This window comes from Siphateles boraxobius, unplaced genomic scaffold (assembly GCF_051911475.1).
Source record: "Siphateles boraxobius isolate OS27281-9 unplaced genomic scaffold, OSU_SipBor_1 331, whole genome shotgun sequence".
Taxonomy (NCBI): Eukaryota; Metazoa; Chordata; class Actinopteri; order Cypriniformes; family Leuciscidae; genus Siphateles; species Siphateles boraxobius.
This window is the reverse complement of record NW_027508955.1, coordinates 176,406-197,500: the sequence shown is the minus strand read 5'-3', so window position 1 is coordinate 197,500 and position 21,095 is coordinate 176,406. Positions and strand designations below refer to the sequence as shown.

Sequence of the window (21,095 nt, the reverse complement as noted above, 5' to 3'; positions counted from 1 at the left end):
GTTCTCTGATCGTTACTTTTGAATGTTCTCTGATCGTTACTTTTGAATGTTCTCTGAACGTTACTTTTGAATGTTCTCTGATCGTTACTTTTAGAATGTTCTCTGATCGTTACTTTTGAATGTTCTCTGACCGTTCATTTTGAATGTTCTCTGATCGTTACTTTTGAATGTTCTCTGATCGTTACTTTTGAATGTTCTCTGATCGTTACTTTTAGAATGTTCTCTGATCGTTACTTTTGAATGTTCTCTGATCGTTACTTTTAGAATGTTCTCTGATCGTTACTTTTGAATGTTCTCTGATCGTTACTTTTCAATGTTCTCGGATCGTTACTTTTGAATGTTCTCTGATCGTTACTTTTAGAATGTTCTCTGATCGTTACTTTTGAATGTTCTCTGATCGTTACTTTTGAATGTTCTCTGATCGTTACTTTTGAATGTTCTCTGATCGTTACTTTTAGAATGTTCTCTGATCGTTACTTTTGAATGTTCTCTGATCGTTACTTTTAGAATGTTCTCTGATCGTTACTTTTCAATGTTCTCGGAACGTTACTTTTGAATGTTCTCTGATCGTTACTTTTCAATGTTCTCGGAACGTTACTTTTGAATGTTCTCTGATCGTTACTTTTGAATGTTCTCTGATCGTTACTTTTGAATGTTCTCTGATCGTTACTTTTGAATGTTCTCTGATCGTTACTTTTGAATGTTCTCTGATCGTTACTTTTAGAATGTTCTCTGATCGTTACTTTTGAATGTTCTCTGATCGTTACTTTTAGAATGTTCTCTGATCGTTACTTTTGAATGTTCTCTGATCGTTACTTTTAGAATGTTCTCTGATCGTTACTTTTGAATGTTCTCTGATCGTTACTTTTGAATGTTCTCTGAACGTTACTTTTGAATGTTCTCTGATCGTTACTTTTGAATGTTCTCTGATCGTTACTTTTAGAATGTTCTCTGATCGTTACTTTTGAATGTTCTCTGATCGTTACTTTTGAATGTTCTCTGAACGTTACTTTTGAATGTTCTCTGATCGTTACTTTTCAATGTTCTCTGATCGTTACTTTTGAATGTTCTCTGATCGTTACTTTTAGAATGTTCTATGATCGTTACTTTTGAATGTTCTCTGATCGTTACTTTTCAATGTTCTCTGATCGTTACTTTTGAATGTTCTCTGATCGTTACTTTTAGAATGTTCTCTGATCGTTACTTTTGAATGTTCTCTGATCGTTACTTTTGAATGTTCTCTGAACGTTACTTTTGAATGTTCTCTGATCGTTACTTTTAGAATGTTCTCTGATCGTTACTTTTGAATGTTCTCTGACCGTTCATTTTGAATGTTCTCTGATCGTTACTTTTGAATGTTCTCTGATCGTTACTTTTGAATGTTCTCTGATCGTTACTTTTAGAATGTTCTCTGATCGTTACTTTTGAATGTTCTCTGATCGTTACTTTTAGAATGTTCTCTGATCGTTACTTTTGAATGTTCTCTGATCGTTACTTTTCAATGTTCTCGGATCGTTACTTTTGAATGTTCTCTGATCGTTACTTTTAGAATGTTCTCTGATCGTTACTTTTGAATGTTCTCTGATCGTTACTTTTGAATGTTCTCTGATCGTTACTTTTGAATGTTCTCTGATCGTTACTTTTAGAATGTTCTCTGATCGTTACTTTTGAATGTTCTCTGATCGTTACTTTTAGAATGTTCTCTGATCGTTACTTTTCAATGTTCTCGGAACGTTACTTTTGAATGTTCTCTGATCGTTACTTTTCAATGTTCTCGGAACGTTACTTTTGAATGTTCTCTGATCGTTACTTTTGAATGTTCTCTGATCGTTACTTTTGAATGTTCTCTGATCGTTACTTTTGAATGTTCTCTGATCGTTACTTTTGAATGTTCTCTGATCGTTACTTTTAGAATGTTCTCTGATCGTTACTTTTGAATGTTCTCTGATCGTTACTTTTGAATGTTCTCTGATCGTTACTTTTGAATGTTCTCTGATCGTTACTTTTGAATGTTCTCTGAACGTTACTTTTGAATGTTCTCTGATCGTTACTTTTCAATGTTCTCGGAACGTTACTTTTGAATGTTCTCTGATCGTTACTTTTGAATGTTCTCTGATCGTTACTTTTGAATGTTCTCTGATCGTTACTTTTGAATGTTCTCTGATCGTTACTTTTGAATGTTCTCTGATCGTTACTTTTGAATGTTCTCTGATCGTTACTTTTCAATGTTCTCGGAACGTTACTTTTGAATGTTCTCTGATCGTTACTTTTGAATGTTCTCTGATCGTTACTTTTGAATGTTCTCTGATCGTTACTTTTGAATGTTCTCTGATCGTTACTTTTGAATGTTCTCTGATCGTTACTTTTGAATGTTCTCTGATCGTTACTTTTCAATGTTCTCGGAACGTTACTTTTGAATGTTCTCTGATCGTTACTTTTGAATGTTCTCTGATCGTTACTTTTGAATGTTCTCTGATCGTTACTTTTGAATGTTCTCTGATCGTTACTTTTAGAATGTTCTCTGATCGTTACTTTTGAATGTTCTCTGATCGTTACTTTTCAATGTTCTCGGAACGTTACTTTTGAATGTTCTCTGATCGTTACTTTTGAATGTTCTCTGATCGTTACTTTTGAATGTTCTCTGATCGTTACTTTTCAATGTTCTCTGATCGTTACTTTTGAATGTTCTCTGATCGTTACTTTTGAATGTTCTCTGATCGTTACTTTTGAATGTTCTCTGATCGTTACTTTTCAATGTTCTCGGAACGTTACTTTTGAATGTTCTCTGATCGTTACTTTTGAATGTTCTCTGATCGTTACTTTTGAATGTTCTCTGATTGTTACTTTTGAATGTTCTCTGATTGTTACTTTTGAATGTTCTCTGATCGTTACTTTTGAATGTTCTCTGATCGTTACTTTTCAATGTTCTCGGAACGTTACTTTTGAATGTTCTCTGATCGTTACTTTTCAATGTTCTCTGATCGTTACTTTTGAATGTTCTCTGATCGTTACTTTTAGAATGTTCTCTGATCGTTACTTTTGAATGTTCTCTGATCGTTACTTTTCAATGTTCTCGGAACGTTACTTTTGAATGTTCTCTGATCGTTACTTTTGAATGTTCTCTGATCGTTACTTTTGAATGTTCTCTGATTGTTACTTTTGAATGTTCTCTGATTGTTACTTTTGAATGTTCTCTGATTGTTACTTTTGAATGTTCTCTGATCGTTACTTTTCAATGTTCTCGGAACGTTACTTTTGAATGTTCTCTGATCGTTACTTTTCAATGTTCTCGGAACGTTACTTTTGAATGTTCTCTGATCGTTACTTTTGAATGTTCTCTGATCGTTACTTTTGAATGTTCTCTGATCGTTACTTTTGAATGTTCTCTGATCGTTACTTTTGAATGTTCTCTGATCGTTACTTTTGAATGTTCTCTGATTGTTACTTTTGAATGTTCTCTGATCGTTACTTTTGAATGTTCTCTGAACCTTACTTTTGAATGTTCTCTGATCGTTACTTTTGAATGTTCTCTGATCGTTACTTTTCAATGTTCTCTGATCGTTACTTTTGAATGTTCTCTGATCGTTACTTTTGAATGTTCTCTGATCGTTACTTTTAGAATGTTCTCTGATCGTTACTTTTGAATGTTCTCTGATCGTTACTTTTCAATGTTCTCGGAACGTTACTTTTGAATGTTCTCTGATCGTTACTTTTGAATGTTCTCTGATCGTTACTTTTGAATGTTCTCTGATCGTTACTTTTGAATGTTCTCTGATCGTTACTTTTGAATGTTCTCTGATCGTTACTTTTGAATGTTCTCTGATCGTTACTTTTCAATGTTCTGTGATCGTTACTTTTCAATGTTCTCCGAACGTTACTTTTCAATGTTCTCTGATCGTTACTTTTGAATGTTCTCTCTCGCTCTCCCTCTCACGCTGAAGTGTGTGTTTGAGGGCCGCCTATCTATTTCCTATTATCTCTCCCATAGAGGGGACTGACCACTCATCAATCACACACACACACACTGAGAGTCTTAACGAGTGTTCCGTACAAACATGATAATTTAGGGGATTAATGCCTATATTTCAATGAGGCACTTACTCCTGAAACTCACTCACTTACTCACTCACTCTCTCACTCACTCTCTCACTCACTCTCTCACTCACTCACTCTCTCACTCTCTCACTCTCTCACTCACGTTGAGTTTGTAGGGCATCGACTCGAAGTAGATGGAAGTGGCCGAGATCCGCTTGACGTCAGACATGTATCCGTGAGTGAGACTGAGACACACAGAGAATATATTACATTCTAGTGGGCGAGAGAGGTAGTGAATGAATGAGAGCGAGTGACGTTCACTCACTGTCCCCCGTCGGGCAGGTCGAGGCCCATGATCCTCTCGTGAGGCTTCAGGACGGCTGTATAAGCGGCGAAGTTCGCCGGAGAGCCGGAGTACGGCTGAACGTTTACTCCCCACAGCGACGGGTCGAGATCGAACGCCTCCAGCGCCCTCTTCTGGCATAGCAGCTCGATCTGATCCACCACCTCAGCGCCACCGTAATACCTGCAAACACGTAGACACACAAACGCGCAGACACACAAACGCGCGCAGACACACAAACGCACGCAGGCACACGCACACGCAGACACACACACACACACACGTTATCCCTAACCGCACTGGACTAGTGTGATCCAATCACACTTACCAACTCAGTCTCATAAACCAAAGTAAAAAAATAAAGTAATAAAATAAAAATGATACAAATATAAAATAAATGTATATAAATACAAATGAAAAATTAATGAATGAATATATAAATTTAGAATAAATATTTAAATAAATAAAAATAATAAAAGTACAAGTTAATAAAAAATAATATAAAACCAAATGAAAATGAATGCATAAATAAACCAATTAATATAAACACAAAGTAAAATTAAAAAATAAATAAGTTTAAAAAATGTAAAAATATATTAAAATGATAAAATACACAAAGTATTAAAACAATATATACATATAAAAATACAATTAATTATTACAAACAAACAAATAAATAAACAAATAGATAGATACATATATTAAATAAAAATATAATAGTAAATATATATATATAAATAAAAATAAATGCATATAAAAACAAATAAAAAATGAATGAATGAAATAGTGAATGAATTATCAAATAAATACATAGAATTTACAAGATAAAGATTTTTGTTTTCAACATGAAAATCCTTTTAAAAAAAAAAACTAGTGTAAAACAAGCATTTTAGTTCCTGGACTTCTTTTGAATAAATTAATAGATCTGTACACAAAAACACACAGACCTTTTTCCTGGGTATCCTTCAGAGTACTTGTTGTTGAGACATGAACCCTGAGCCTCGAGAGCCGCTCGACTGCAAAAGTTCTGTCAACACACACACACACACACACACACTCACAATTTGATTAACGAGCAGCGATGGAGGGAGAGATTTTCAGAGGATAAAAACTGAAATTTGTGTCTTTTAATTAGGTCAGCCGGAACCGGGAACACTCCCTATAACACTTGATGTACTCGCTACGTCATAAGAAGAATGGCATCCACGCTAATGTTAGTCTTTCTGTTTATTCCGAGGTTTACTGTAATTAGCTACATATGTATGGATATGTACGTATCCAGATCAGATGGTGAATCTGTGTCTAGACATGACCACAACACATGATGTAGTCAGCCGGATCCGGGCCGTATCCAGATCAGATGGTGGACCTGCGCCTAGACACGACCACAAGGCATGATGTAGTCAGCCGGATCCGGGCCATATCTAGATCAGATGGAGGACCTGCGCTTAGACACGACCACAAGGCATGATGTAGTCAGCCGGATCCGGGCCATATCTAGATCAGATGGTGGACCTGCGCCTAGACACGACCACAAGGCATGATGTAGTCAGCCGGATCCGGGCCATATCTAGATCAGATGGAGGACCTGCGCTTAGACACGACCACAAGGCATGATGTAGTCAGCCGGATCCGGGCCATATCTAGATCAGATGGTGGACCTGCGCCTAGACACGACCACAAGGCATGATGTAGTCAGCCGGATCCGGGCCATATCTAGATCAGATGGAGGACCTGCGCTTAGACACGACCACAAGGCATGATGTAGTCAGCCGGATCCGGGCCATATCTAGATCAGATGGTGGACCTGCGCCTAGACACGACCACAAGGCATGATGTAGTCAGCCGGATCCGGGCCGTATCCAGATCAGATGGTGGACCTGCGCCTAGACACGACCACAAGGCATGATGTAGTCAGCCGGATCCGGGCCATATCTAGATCAGATGGAGGACCTGCGCCTAGACACGACCACAAGGCATGATGTAGTCAGCCGGATCCAGGCCATATCTAGATCAGATGGTGGACCTGCGCCTAGACACGACCACAAGGCATGATGTAGTCAGCCGGATCCGGGCCATATCTAGATCAGATGGTGGACCTGCGCCTAGACACGACCACAAGGCATGATGTAGTCAGCCGGATCCGGGCCATATCTAGATCAGATGGAGGACCTGCGCCTAGACACGACCACAAGGCATGATGTAGTCAGCCGGATCCGGGCCATATCTAGATCAGATGGTGGACCTGCGCTTAGACACGACCACAAGGCATGATGTAGTCAGCCGGATCCGGGCCATATCTAGATCAGATGGTGGACCTGCGCCTAGACACGACCACAAGGCATGATGTAGTCAGCCGGATCCGGGCCATATCTAGATCAGATGGAGGACCTGCGCCTAGACACGACCACAAGGCATGATGTAGTCAGCCGGATCCGGGCCATATCTAGATCAGATGGTGGACCTGCGCTTAGACACGACCACAAGGCATGATGTAGTCAGCCGGATCCGGGCCATATCTAGATCAGATGGTGGACCTGCGCTTAGACACGACCACAAGGCATGATGTAGTCAGCCGGATCCGGGCCATATCTAGATCAGATGGTGGACCTGCGCCTAGACACGACCACAAGGCATGATGTAGTCAGCCGGATCCGGGCCATATCTAGATCAGATGGTGGACCTGCGCCTAGACACGACCACAAGGCATGATGTAGTCAGCCGGATCCGGGCCATATCTAGATCAGATGATGGACCTGCGCTTAGACACGACCACAACGCATGATGTAGTCAGCCGCATCCGGACCGTATCCAGATCAGATGGAGGACGTGCGCCTAGACACGACCACAAGGCATGATGTAGTCAGCCGGGATCCGGGCCATATCCAGATCAGATGGAGGACGTGCGCCTAGACACGACCACAACGCATGATGTAGTCAGCCGCATCCGGACCGTATCCAGATCAGATGGAGGACGTGCGCCTAGACACGACCACAACGCATGATGTAGTCAGCCGTATACGGGCTGTATCCAGATCAGATGGTGGACCTGCGCCTAGACTAGGGCTGGGATGGTTACTGCATTACCGCAATACCGCGGTGACGTAAATCCAACCGCGGGTCTGAGCTCGTCACCGTCATCACCGCAAAAAAAAAACAAAAAACATTGGTCTGCACATGTGCACATTGTGTCTAATGAGATGAGCGCAATGTCCATAAACACAATAACATTCCATTTGTATTAGAGATGCGCGGATGGGCTATTATTATTTCATCCGCAACCGCATCGCAAAACTCATCATCTGTCGGCACCAAAGTTTTTTGATCAATTTTCCAAAGCGTATCCGCGGCGCTGACTGTTTTAAGGTCTATGAGCGATGTGAGGCGCTGCTGCCGCGAGGCTAGAAAGCTCTTGGCTGTTCTAGAAAGCAGACTGATCCAATGCAGCAAAGATATTTAAAGGGTAAAGTCCCTAGTATAGCCTATTGGCTATGTTGTATCCCCAGAATATCAGCAGTGAACTCATTCTCTGATCGAAGCACAGGGATACAAATAAATAAATAAATAAATAGCCTATAACGCACATCGGCAAACCTGACCTTACCTGACTAGGCTACTGTAGCCTAAAATGTTATCATTTCGTTTTGAATTTTGTTTAAAAGTAGACATTAAAGTCCCCATGAATTCAAAATTGACCATGCTTACTTTGTTTGCCTAAATTGATCGTTTTTTGGTGAACAATTCCTCCCTGCAAGTCAATCCACACAAAAATTCTTTTTGGCTTCATAATCTTTAATCAAAATCTGAAATTTCCCCTCCCCTCTGCATTGGAGGACCTTCCCTGATGACATAGGTTTGACGGTTTGGGTGTCTGCTTAACATCTGTAACCACGCCCCTCCAACTGACAGTAGACAGGCTGCCTGTGTGTTTGAGTGAAAAACCTACTTTTCTAGATCCAATCAGGTGCTGGTTGGAAAAAAAGCCACGCCCACTATTTTGCCTCATTTAGTATTCCGTTTCTCTCGGAAATACGTCACAACACTGGAGAAAAGTCGTTTGCAACTTCCGGTTCACGGGGACTTTAAGCTTTCTATTTATTTCTCATGTCTGTGAGTTGAGTTCATTTATGAGTCGAGCTCCAGTTCACGCGCAAGAGATCGCACCGGTGCTTCCACGTCCTCCTGATTATATGTCTGCTATATATTTGCTTCTTATTTATTAATTCCAGGCAATTAGTTAATGAAACAGTGATTAAAATTAAGATACAATATATAGTATTTAAAGCGCATTTTTTTCTTTGTATTTAAAGCGGTTTACCGCTATACCGCAGGAATATCTTGCTTTTTAACCGAGGTTAGAAAAAATCCAAACATCCAGGCCGTATCCAGATCAGATGGTGGACCTGCGCCTAGACACGACCACAACGCATGATGTAGTCAGCCGGATCCAGGCCGTATCCAGATCAGATGGTGGACCTGCGCCTAGACACGACCACAACGCATGATGTAGTCAGCCGGATCCGGGCCGTATCCAGATCAGATGGAGGACCTGCGCCTAGACACGACCACAACGCATGATGTAGTCAGCCGGATCCGGGCCGTATCCAGATCAGATGGTGGACCTGCGCCTAGACACGACCACAAGGCATGATGTAGTCAGCCGGATCCGGGCCATATCTAGATCAGATGGAGGACGTGCGCCTAGACACGACCACAACGCATGATGTAGTCAGCCGGATCCGGGCCGTATCCAGATCAGATGGAGGACCTGCGCCTAGACACGACCACAACGCATGATGTAGTCAGCCGGATCCGGGCCGTATCCAGATCAGATGGAGGACCTGAATCTAAACACGACCACAACGCATGATGTAATCAGCCAGATCCGTTTTTATCCTCCATTCTGTCACTGATGGAGTTTTGGTTCCACTGTCGCCTTTTTCTGCCTTTGGCTTTTGTCTTGCTTAGTTGGGGACATTTAATTTAATATTCAACAATATTATGCATTGACTCCTGCACTGTCACCATTATATGAGAACTGAACTAAGCTGGACGATGACATCAGTGTTTTCTCCAGAGCGGCTGTATATATAAATTAACTAAATTAATAACTTTTTTACGACCAAAATTAAACATCACTGAACTTACGTAGTTGGACTGTGACGCTATTTTCTTCCGAAAACAAACTTTGTTGCATTATTTTCCTGTTATCTCTGTAAAGCTGCTTTGAAACACTCTGTATTGTAAAAAGCGCTATTTAAATAAAGGGTACTTGACCCTCACATGAAGCATCACATGACTGCTGTGGTGTGATTGACAAGTTCACTGAGAGCAGTGTGTGAACATGTGGTGTGTTAATGAGTGAATGACCACACACACACACACACACCTCTGAGGCGATGAGCTCGAGTCCCCGACACTGCCTGTCCTTCTCCTTCATCAGAAGCTCCCACATCTGCGGGTCGTCCTGAGCCAGACTCTCCTGCCCCGTCCACTGGCGCTCATCATCGGCCCACGCCACCGGAGCTGAGTGCTGGGATCTGATGCCGGGAACACATCGGACCACCGGCTGCACACACACACACACACACATATAAGATCATGCTCATCTCAAACACACACACAAGATCCTGCTCATCTCAAACACACACTGCTCTCGTCCTCAGGAGCTGCAAACAAATGAATCTGCACTAAACAAACATACAGCAGCGAGCATGTAAACTTACGAGACACCAGCGTTATTAACACCGGATTACACACACACACGTCCTTTATGAATCACACATCATAACAATAATTACATGTGCAAAGGAAAAACTGCTCAGAGAGAAACATCACGCATATGAAGATTAATATTTGACTCACTGATCAATATACTCTCTGAACATCAAACATTGGATTAACAAATATATATTATATATTCAATTTTATATTATATGCGTTTTATTTAAATTATATACAGACTCACATACATACAAACATGCATTATACACACACACACACACACACACACACACACACACACACACACACACACACGTATAAATATATCATAAATTAATAATAATTTTTTCTTTAAATGTGCATCATATTTTAAATTAGAATATATAAATATATATATATATATTATAATAATTATTTAATAGCATAATAAAATTATATATTTATTAATTGTTTTCTTTATTGCTTTATTTAAATGCATTTCATATTTTACATTATAATATATTACAAATTGTAAAATATTAATATTTTTATAATTTGTTTCTTACATTTTTATTTTATATATATATATATATATATATATATATATATGTATGTATATATGTGTGTGTATATATATATATATATATATATATATATATATATATATATATATATGTAGTACATAGATACATATACATATCGATTTTACATAAGATCAGTATGATTCATAATGGATCCATAATATATATATCAAAAATATATCTTTATAAACCACAGAACTGATGCCTGAAAGAATGTAAATATAATCTTGATTATAAACTTGAGTTTTCTTAAGTTTAAAAAAAAAAATCACAACTGACAAAAACACAAAATATAAAGAGCGACAGGCTGGAATATCTGCTAAATGATGGGAAACTGGGATACAGGCTGAATTAAATTAATTCTACAGTTCTAGTGTGTGTGTGTGTGTGTGTGTGTGTGTGAGGAGCCGTTGGTGAGATACAATAATCAGCATGACGCTTTAATTCCGCTCCAATCAGCAACTCTGAACAGAAACTTTACAGCCAAGTGAAAATTCAGCATAACTGCTTATCTAATCATTCACACACACACACACACACACACACACACACACACACACACACACACACACACACACACACACACACACACGCTTCTCAGCAGATTAAGAGGTTCTGGGTGTCGTTTGTCGTTTCTTTCTTGATAAATGTCAACTGTTCTTACTTTCTGAACTCACAGATACTCCGTCTCTGCATTCAAGAACCAAAACAGCATCAAAAGTACCGTGTTTTTGGAAATACACCATGCTAGTACCATAGTATTTTTTGAAGTACATGGGAATAACATGTAAATCTGGAATTGGAATGACGTGCCATCAAAAGCTGGAAAACAAATAATTTTCCAGCTTCATTCTGAGCCTCTGTCTGAGACGACACGTTTTTAAGACGCGGGACGTATTTAAGGCGTGTCAATAAATGCCCACTGTTATGATTGGCTAACGTCACTGGAAACAGTTTCAACCATAGACATACTACATACATAGAGGCTCCATACTAATGCGTGTCAAGAATTGTTTTGGTTTGTTTTTCTGGGTTAATAATTGTAGAGATATAATTCAATGTACATAAAATATGCATAATGTTTTTCATTGTGGAAATGGCTTTTTCTGTCTTCAATAGTCATATTAAGCTTTTTTTCTTGTTCCTTTAGCCTTTTCTCTTGAATCACGTGATAAAATTGATGTCACATGGCAATTTTAAATGAATAAAAATAATTTGCATCTCAAAACCTTTTTTATCTGAATTATTTATCTTAAAGCTCTTTTCATTTACAAAATTTATTTCACTATATAGGTTTCTTTCTAACCTTATGCTTGCAGCTTATTGCATGCAAGTGTTTTTAAAACATTATCCAAATAAACCCTCGCTTACAAAAAAATGTCAAATGTCAAATGCTCCGAACAAACATATAATCCTCTGATGTGATCCGGGACACCATTAAAATAAAACATCCGATTGTTTTCGACGCTGGGATCTTCTGAAGTCTGTACAGAGAATCAAACTTTCTTTCACTCTTCCATTTACACACATCTGTATACTGTATCAGCGTCAGTGATTATAATCTGAACACACATCTGTATACTGTATCAGTGTATCAGCGTCAGTGATTATAATCTGAACACACATCTGTATACTGTATCAGTGTATCAGCGTCAGTCATTATAATCTGAACACACATCTGTATACTGTATCAGTGTATCAGCATCAGTCATTATAATCTGAACACACATCTGTATACTGTATCAGTGTATCAGCGTCAGTCATTATAATCTGAACACACATCTGTATACTGTATCAGTGTATCAGCGTCAGTCATTATAATCTGAACACACATCTGTATACTGTATCAGTGTATCAGCATCAGTCATTATAATCTGAACACACATCTGTATACTGTATCAGTGTATCAGCGTCAGTCATTATAATCTGAACACACATCTGTATACTGTATCAGTGTATCAGCGTCAGTCATTATAATCTGAACACACATCTGTATACTGTATCAGTGTATCAGCGTCAGTCATTATAATCTGAACACACATCTGTATACTGTATCAGTGTATCAGCATCAGTCATTATAATCTGAACACACATATGTATACTGTATCAGTGTATCAGCATCAGTCATTATAATCTGAACACACATCTGTATACTGTATCAGTGTATCAGCGTCAGTCATTATAATCTGAACACACATCTGTATACTGTATCAGTGTATCAGCGTCAGTCATTATAATCTGAACACACATCTGTATACTTGTATCAGTGTATCAGCATCAGTCATTATAATCTGAACACACATCTGTATACTGTATCAGTGTATCAGCATCAGTCATTATAATCTGAACACACATCTGTATACTGTATCAGTGTATCAGCATCAGTCATTATAATCTGAACACACATATGTATACTGTATCAGTGTATCAGCATCAGTCATTATAATCTGAACACACATCTGTATACTGTATCAGTGTATCAGCGTCAGTCATTATAATCTGAACACACATCTGTATACTGTATCAGTGTATCAGCGTCAGTCATTATAATCTGAACACACATCTGTATACTGTATCAGTGTATCAGCATCAGTCATTATAATCTGAACACACATCTGTATACTGTATCAGTGTATCAGCGTCAGTCATTATAATCTGAACACACATCTGTATACTGTATCAGTGTATCAGCATCAGTCATTATAATCTGAACACACATCTGTATACTGTATCAGTGTATCAGCGTCAGTCATTATAATCTGAACACACATCTGTATACTGTATCAGTGTATCAGCATCAGTCATTATAATCTGAACACACATCTGTATACTGTATCAGTGTATCAGCGTCAGTCATTATAATCTGAACACACATCTGTATACTGTATCAGTGTATCAGCATCAGTCATTATAATCTGAACACACATCTGTATACTGTATCAGTGTATCAGCGTCAGTCATTATAATCTGAACACACATCTGTATACTGTATCAGTGTATCAGCGTCAGTCATTATAATCTGAACACACATCTGTATACTGTATCAGTGTATCAGTGTCAGTCATTATAATCTGAACACACATCTGTATACTGTATCAGTGTAGACAGCATCAGTCATTATAATCTGAACACACATCTGTATACTGTATCAGTGTATCAGCATCAGTCATTATAATCTGAACACACATCTGTATACTGTATCAGTGTATCAGTGTCAGTCATTATAATCTGAACTAGGGCTGCAACTAACGATTATTTTGATAATCGATTAATCGAACGATTATTTTTTCGATTAATCGATTAATCGTATAGAAATTAAATTAGATTTTTTTTTATTATAACTAAATAAAACCGTAAATCAGGGTATTTATGTGTAAAAGTGTACTTTAAAAAGTGCAAAAGCCACACATTGAGTTTTACTAATATCAATATTTGCATTGTTTTTAATGATAATTGCTGATGGCAAGTTGACAAACATGATTATTGTTAAAAAAATGATATCCAACATATTATGTTTTAACAAAATTTTTGTTAAAACAAATTTACACAGACATGTTGTTCAGATGTGAATATCTGAACTAAAAACAAACTAAAAACATCTAAAATATATAATTCATTTAATTTTTATTTAAAATTAATTATATATAAGGAATATAAGGATAAAGAATATAATATATATTATATATATAATATAGAAAATAATATAATATAAGGATAAATTGATTAAATAAATATAGAAAGACTGAAAACAATTGTGTGAATGTAGAGCCGCAGTAGATCGCGTTTGAAAAACAATTAAAACTTAGTAGACAAATGCTATAAAAAGAGAACGGAATGGAGGTAACGTTACCCAGCAAGCTAACAGGCTTGAGTAAAGGACAGGAGAAATTATGCATTAGTGCACAAGCATTCGCTGAAAACCACTGAGTACAGTGACTAAAAAACAATATTTTACTGCTGCTGTTATTAACTGCCTTTGTATTTAATGCTTCACTTTGTAAACACCGTTTTAATTTAACCTATTTCTGCGGTAGCGCTATTTTAATCCATCACTTACGTTGGGAGCGAACTGATTGCACAACCTGATGCTCGAGACAAAAACAGACATCCCGGAAGTCCCGGGAGTCTCCCGCATATTGATTGCGGCTCCCTGATGCCCGCGAATTAGTTCAAACTCGCGAAATCTAAAGCGCGCAAGCAAGAGCGCCTGAGGGAGAGAGACCTTGCGTGTGTGTGCGTACCAGTAAACGCTCCCCGTGACGTAAGCAGACCAACTAATCGATAATGACATTCGTTGACAACGATTTTCATAATCGATTATAATCGATTTTATCGATTAGTTGTTGCAGCCATAATCTGAACACACATCTGTATACTGTATCAGTGTAGACAGCGTCAGTCATTATAATCTGAACACACATCTGTATACTGTATCAGTGTAGACAGCGTCAGTCATTATAATCTGAACACACATCTGTATACTGTATCAGTGTATCAGCGTCAGTCATTATAATCTGAACACACATCTGTATACTGTATCAGTGTATCAGCATCAGTCATTATAATCTGAACACACATCTGTATACTGTATCAGTGTATCAGCATCAGTCATTATAATCTGAACACACATCTGTATACTGTATCAGTGTATCAGCATCAGTCATTATAATCTGAACACACATCTGTATACTGTATCAGTGTATCAGCATCAGTCATTATAATCTGAACACACATCTGTATACTGTATCAGTGTATCAGCATCAGTCATTATAATCTGAACACACATCTGTATACTGTATCAGTGTATCAGCATCAGTCATTATAATCTGAACACACATATGTATACTGTATCAGTGTATCAGCATCAGTCATTATAATCTGAACACACATCTGTATACTGTATCAGTGTATCAGCATCAGTCATTATAATCTGAACACACATCTGTATACTGTATCAGTGTATCAGCATCAGTCATTATAATCTGAACACACATCTGTATACTGTATCAGTGTATCAGCATCAGTCATTATAATCTGAACACACATATGTATACTGTATCAGTGTATCAGCATCAGTCATTATAATCTGAACACACATCTGTATACTGTATCAGTGTATCAGCATCAGTCATTATAATCTGAACACACATATGTATACTGTATCAGTGTATCAGCATCAGTCATTATAATCTGAACACACATCTGTATACTGTATCAGTGTATCAGCATCAGTCATTATAATCTGAACACACATATGTATACTGTATCAGTGTATCAGCATCAGTCATTATAATCTGAACACACATCTGTATACTGTATCAGTGTATCAGCGTCAGTCATTATAATCTGAACACACATCTGTATACTGTATCAGTGTATCAGCATCAGTCATTATAATCTGAACACACATCTGTATACTGTATCAGTGTATCAGCATCAGTCATTATAATCTGAACACACATCTGTATAGTGTATCAGTGTATCAGTGTCAGTCATTATAATCTGAACACACATCTGTATAGTGTATCAGTGTATCAGCGTCAGTCATTATAATCTGAACACACATCTGTATACTGTATCAGTGTAGACAGTGTCAGTCATTATAATCTGAACACATATCTGTATACTGTATCAGTGTATCAGCATCAGTCATTATAATCTGAACACACATCTGTATACTGTATCAGTGTATCAGCGTCAGTCATTATAATCTGAACACACATCTGTATACTGTATCAGTGTAGACAGCGTCAGTCATTATAATCTGAACACACATCTGTATACTGTATCAGTGTATCAGCATCAGTCATTATAATCTGAACACACATCTGTATACTGTATCAGTGTATCAGCATCAGTCATTATAATCTGAACACACATCTGTATACTGTATCAGTGTATCAGCATCAGTCATTATAATCTGAACACACATCTGTATACTGTATCAGTGTAGACAGTGTCAGTCATTATAATCTGAGCACACATCTGTATACTGTATCAGTGTATCAGCATCAGTCATTATAATCTGAACACACATCTGTATACTGTATCAGTGTAGACAGCGTCAGTCATTATAATCTGAACACACATCTGTATACTGTATCAGTGTAGACAGCGTCAGTCATTATAATCTAAACACACATCTGTATACTGTATCAGTGTATCAGCATCAGTCATTATAATCTGAACACACATCTGTATACTGTATCAGTGTAGACAGCGTCAGTCATTATAATCTGAACACACATCTGTATACTGTATCAGTGTATCAGCGTCAGTCATTATAATCTGAACACACATCTGTATACTGTATCAGTGTATCAGCGTCAGTCATTATAATCTGAACACACATCTGTATACTGTATCAGTGTATCAGCGTCAGTCATTATAATCTGAACACACATCTGTATACTGTATCAGTGTATCAGCGCCAGTCATTATAATCTGAACACACATCTGTATACTGTATCAGTGTAGACAGCGTCAGTCATTATAATCTGAACACACATCTGTATACTGTATCAGTGTAGACAGCGTCAGTCATTATAATCTGAACACACATCTGTATACTGTATCAGTGTATCAGCGTCAGTCATTATAATCTGAGCACACATCTGTATACTGTATCAGTGTATCAGCGTCAGTCATTATAATCTGAACACACATCTGTATACTGTATCAGTGTATCAGCATCAGTCATTATAATCTGAACACACATCTGTATACTGTATCAGTGTATCAGCGTCAGTCATTATAATCTGAACACACATCTGTATACTGTATCAGTGTATCAGCGTCAGTCATTATAATCTGAACACACATCTGTATACTGTATCAGTGTATCAGCGCCAGTCATTATAATCTGAACACACATCTGTATACTGTATCAGTGTATCAGCGTCAGTGATTATAATCTGAACACATATCTGTATACTGTATCAGTGTAGACAGCGCCAGTCATTATAATCTGAACACACATCTGTATACTGTATCAGTGTATCAGCGTCAGTCATTATAATCTGAACACACATCTGTATACTGTATCAGTGTATCAGCGTCAGTCATTATAATCTGAACACACATCTGTATACTGTATCAGTGTATCAGCATCAGTCATTATAATCTGAACACACATCTGTATACTGTATCAGTGTATCAGCATCAGTCATTATAATCTGAACACACATCTGTATACTGTATCAGTGTATCAGCATCAGTCATTATAATCTGAACACACATCTGTATACTGTATCAGTGTATCAGCGTCAGTGATTATAATCTGAACACACATCTGTATACTGTATCAGTGTATCAGCGTCAGTGATTATAATCTGAACACACATCTGTATACTGTATCAGTGTATCAGCGTCAGTCATTATAATCTGAACACACATCTGTATACTGTATCAGTGTATCAGCATCAGTCATTATAATCTGAACACACATCTGTATACTGTATCAGTGTAGACAGCGTCAGTCATTATAATCTGAACACACATCTGTATACTGTATCAGTGTATCAGCGTCAGTCATTATAATCTGAACACACATCTGTATACTGTATCAGTGTATCAGCGTCAGTCATTATAATCTGAACACACATCTGTATACTGTATCAGTGTATCAGCGTCAATCATTATAATCTGAACACACATCTGTATACTGCATCAGTGTCAGTCATTATAATCTGAACACACATCTGTATACTGTATCAGTGTATCAGCGTCAGTCATTATAATCTGAACACACATCTGTATACTGCATCAGTGTCAGTCATTATAATCTGAACACACATCTGTATACTGTATCAGTGTATCAGCGTCAATCATTATAATCTGAACACACATCTGTATACTGCATCAGTGTCAGTCATTATAATCTGAACACACATCTGTATACTGTATCAGTGTATCAGCGTCAGTCATTATAATCTGAACACACATCTGTATACTGTATCAGTGTATCAGCGTCAGTCATTATAATCTGAACACACATCTGTATACTGTATCAGTGTATCAGCGTCAATCATTATAATCTGAACACACATCTGTATACTGCATCAGTGTCAGTCATTATAATCTGAACACACATCTGTATACTGTATCAGTGTATCAGCGTCAGTCATTATAATCTGAACACACATCTGTATACTGTATCAGTGTATCAGCGTCAATCATTATAATCTGAACACACATCTGTATACTGCATCAGTGTCAGTCATTATAATCTGAACACACATCTGTATACTGTATCAGTGTATCAGCGTCAGTCATTATAATCTGAACACACATCTGTATACTGCATCAGTGTCAGTCATTATAATCTGAACACACATCTGTATACTGTATCAGTGTATCAGCGTCAGTCATTATAATCTGAACACACATCTGTATACTGTATCAGTGTATCAGCGTCAATCATTATAATCTGAACACACATCTGTATACTGCATCAGTGTCAGTCATTATAATCTGAACACACATCTGTATACTGTATCAGTGTATCAGCGTCAGTCATTATAATCTGAACACACATCTGTATACTGTATCAGTGTATCAGCGTCAGTCATTATAATCTGAACACACATCTGTATACAGTATCAGTGTATCAGTGTCAGTCATTATAATCTGAACACACATCTGTATACTGTATCAGTGTATCAGCGTCAGTCATTATAATCTGAACACACATCTGTATACTGTATCAGTGTATCAGCGTCAGTCATTATAATCTGAACACACATCTGTATACAGTATCAGTGTATCAGTGTCAGTCATTATAATCTGAACACACATCTGTATACTGTATCAGTGTATCAGCGTCAGTCATTATAATCTGAACACACATCTGTATACAGTATCAGTGTATCAGTGTCAGTCATTATAATCTGAACACACATCTGTATACTGTATCAGTGTATCAGCGTCAGTCATTATAATCTGAACACACATCTGTATACTGTATCAGTGTATCAGCGTCAGTCATTATAATCTGAACACACATCTGTATACTGTATCAGTGTAGACAGCATCAGTCATTATAATCTGAACACACATCTGTATACTGTATCAGTGTATCAGCGTCAGTCATTATAATCTGAACACACATCTGTATACTGTATCAGTGTATCAGCGTCAGTCATTATAATGTGAACACACATCTGTATACTGTATCAGTGTATCAGCGTCAGTCATTATAATCTGAACACACATCTGTATACTGTATCAGTGTAGACAGCATCAGTCATTATAATCTGAACACACATCTGTATACTGTAACAGTGTAGACAGTGTCAGTCATTATAATCTGAACACACATCTGTATACTGTATTATCAGTGTATCAGCATCAGTCATTATAATCTGAACACACATCTGTATACTGTATCAGTGTATCAGCTTCAGTCATTATAATCTGAACACACATCTGTATACTGTATCAGTGTATCAGCATCAGTCATTATAATCTGAACACACATCTGTATACTGTATCAGTGTATCAGCGTCAGTCATTATAATCTGAACACACATCTGTATACTGTATCAGTGTATCAGCGTCAGTCATTATAATCTGAACACACATCTGTATACTGTATCAGTGTAGACAGCATCAGTCATTATAATCTGAACACACATCTGTATACTGTATCAGTGTATCAGCGTCAGTCATTATAATCTGAACACACATCTGTATACTGTATTATCAGTGTATCAGCATCAGTCATTATAATCTGAACACACATCTGTATACTGTATCAGTGTATCAGCGTCAGTCATTATAATCTGAACACACATCTGTATACTGTATCAGTGTATCAGCATCAGTCATTATAATCTGAACACACATCTGTATACTGTATCAGTGTATCAGCGTCAGTCATTATAATCTGAACACACATCTGTATACTGTATCAGTGTAGACAGCATCAGTCATTATAATCTGAACACACATCTGTATACTGTATCAGTGTATCAGCGTCAGTCATTATAATCTGAACACACATCTGTATACTGTATCAGTGTAGACAGCATCAGTCATTATAATCTGAACACACATCTGTATACTGTATCAGTGTATCAGCGTCAGTCATTATAATCTGAACACACATATGTATACTGTATCAGTGTATCAGCGTCAGTCATTATAATCTGAACACACATCTGTATACTGTATCAGTGTATCAGCATCAGCCATTATAATCTGAACACACATCTGTATACTGTATCAGTGTCAGTCATTATAATCTGAACACACATCTGTATACTGTATCAGTGTATCAGCGTCAGTCATTATAATCTGAACACACATATGTATACTGTATCAGTGTATCAGCGTCAGTCATTATAATCTGAACACACATCTGTATACTGTATTATCAGTGTATCAGCGTCAGTCATTATAATCTGAACACACATATGTATACTGTATCAGTG

The 21,095-nt window shown here is 37.5% G+C and overlaps 1 protein-coding gene across 1 annotated transcript in view; it reads right to left on the bottom strand.

The window, feature by feature from the left end:
- Positions 1-21,095, bottom strand: part of LOC143701965 (serine hydroxymethyltransferase, mitochondrial-like) — a 46,899-nt gene that overhangs the window by 15,147 nt on the left and 10,657 nt on the right. The window contains exons 2-5 of the mRNA XM_077195629.1: positions 9,768-9,947; positions 5,326-5,405; positions 4,361-4,561; positions 4,199-4,280 (exon numbers count right to left, since the gene is read on the bottom strand). Of these exons, the coding sequence (XP_077051744.1) occupies positions 4,199-4,280; positions 4,361-4,561; positions 5,326-5,405; positions 9,768-9,947 (543 nt within the window). The remainder of the gene's footprint in view (positions 1-4,198; positions 4,281-4,360; positions 4,562-5,325; positions 5,406-9,767; positions 9,948-21,095) is intronic.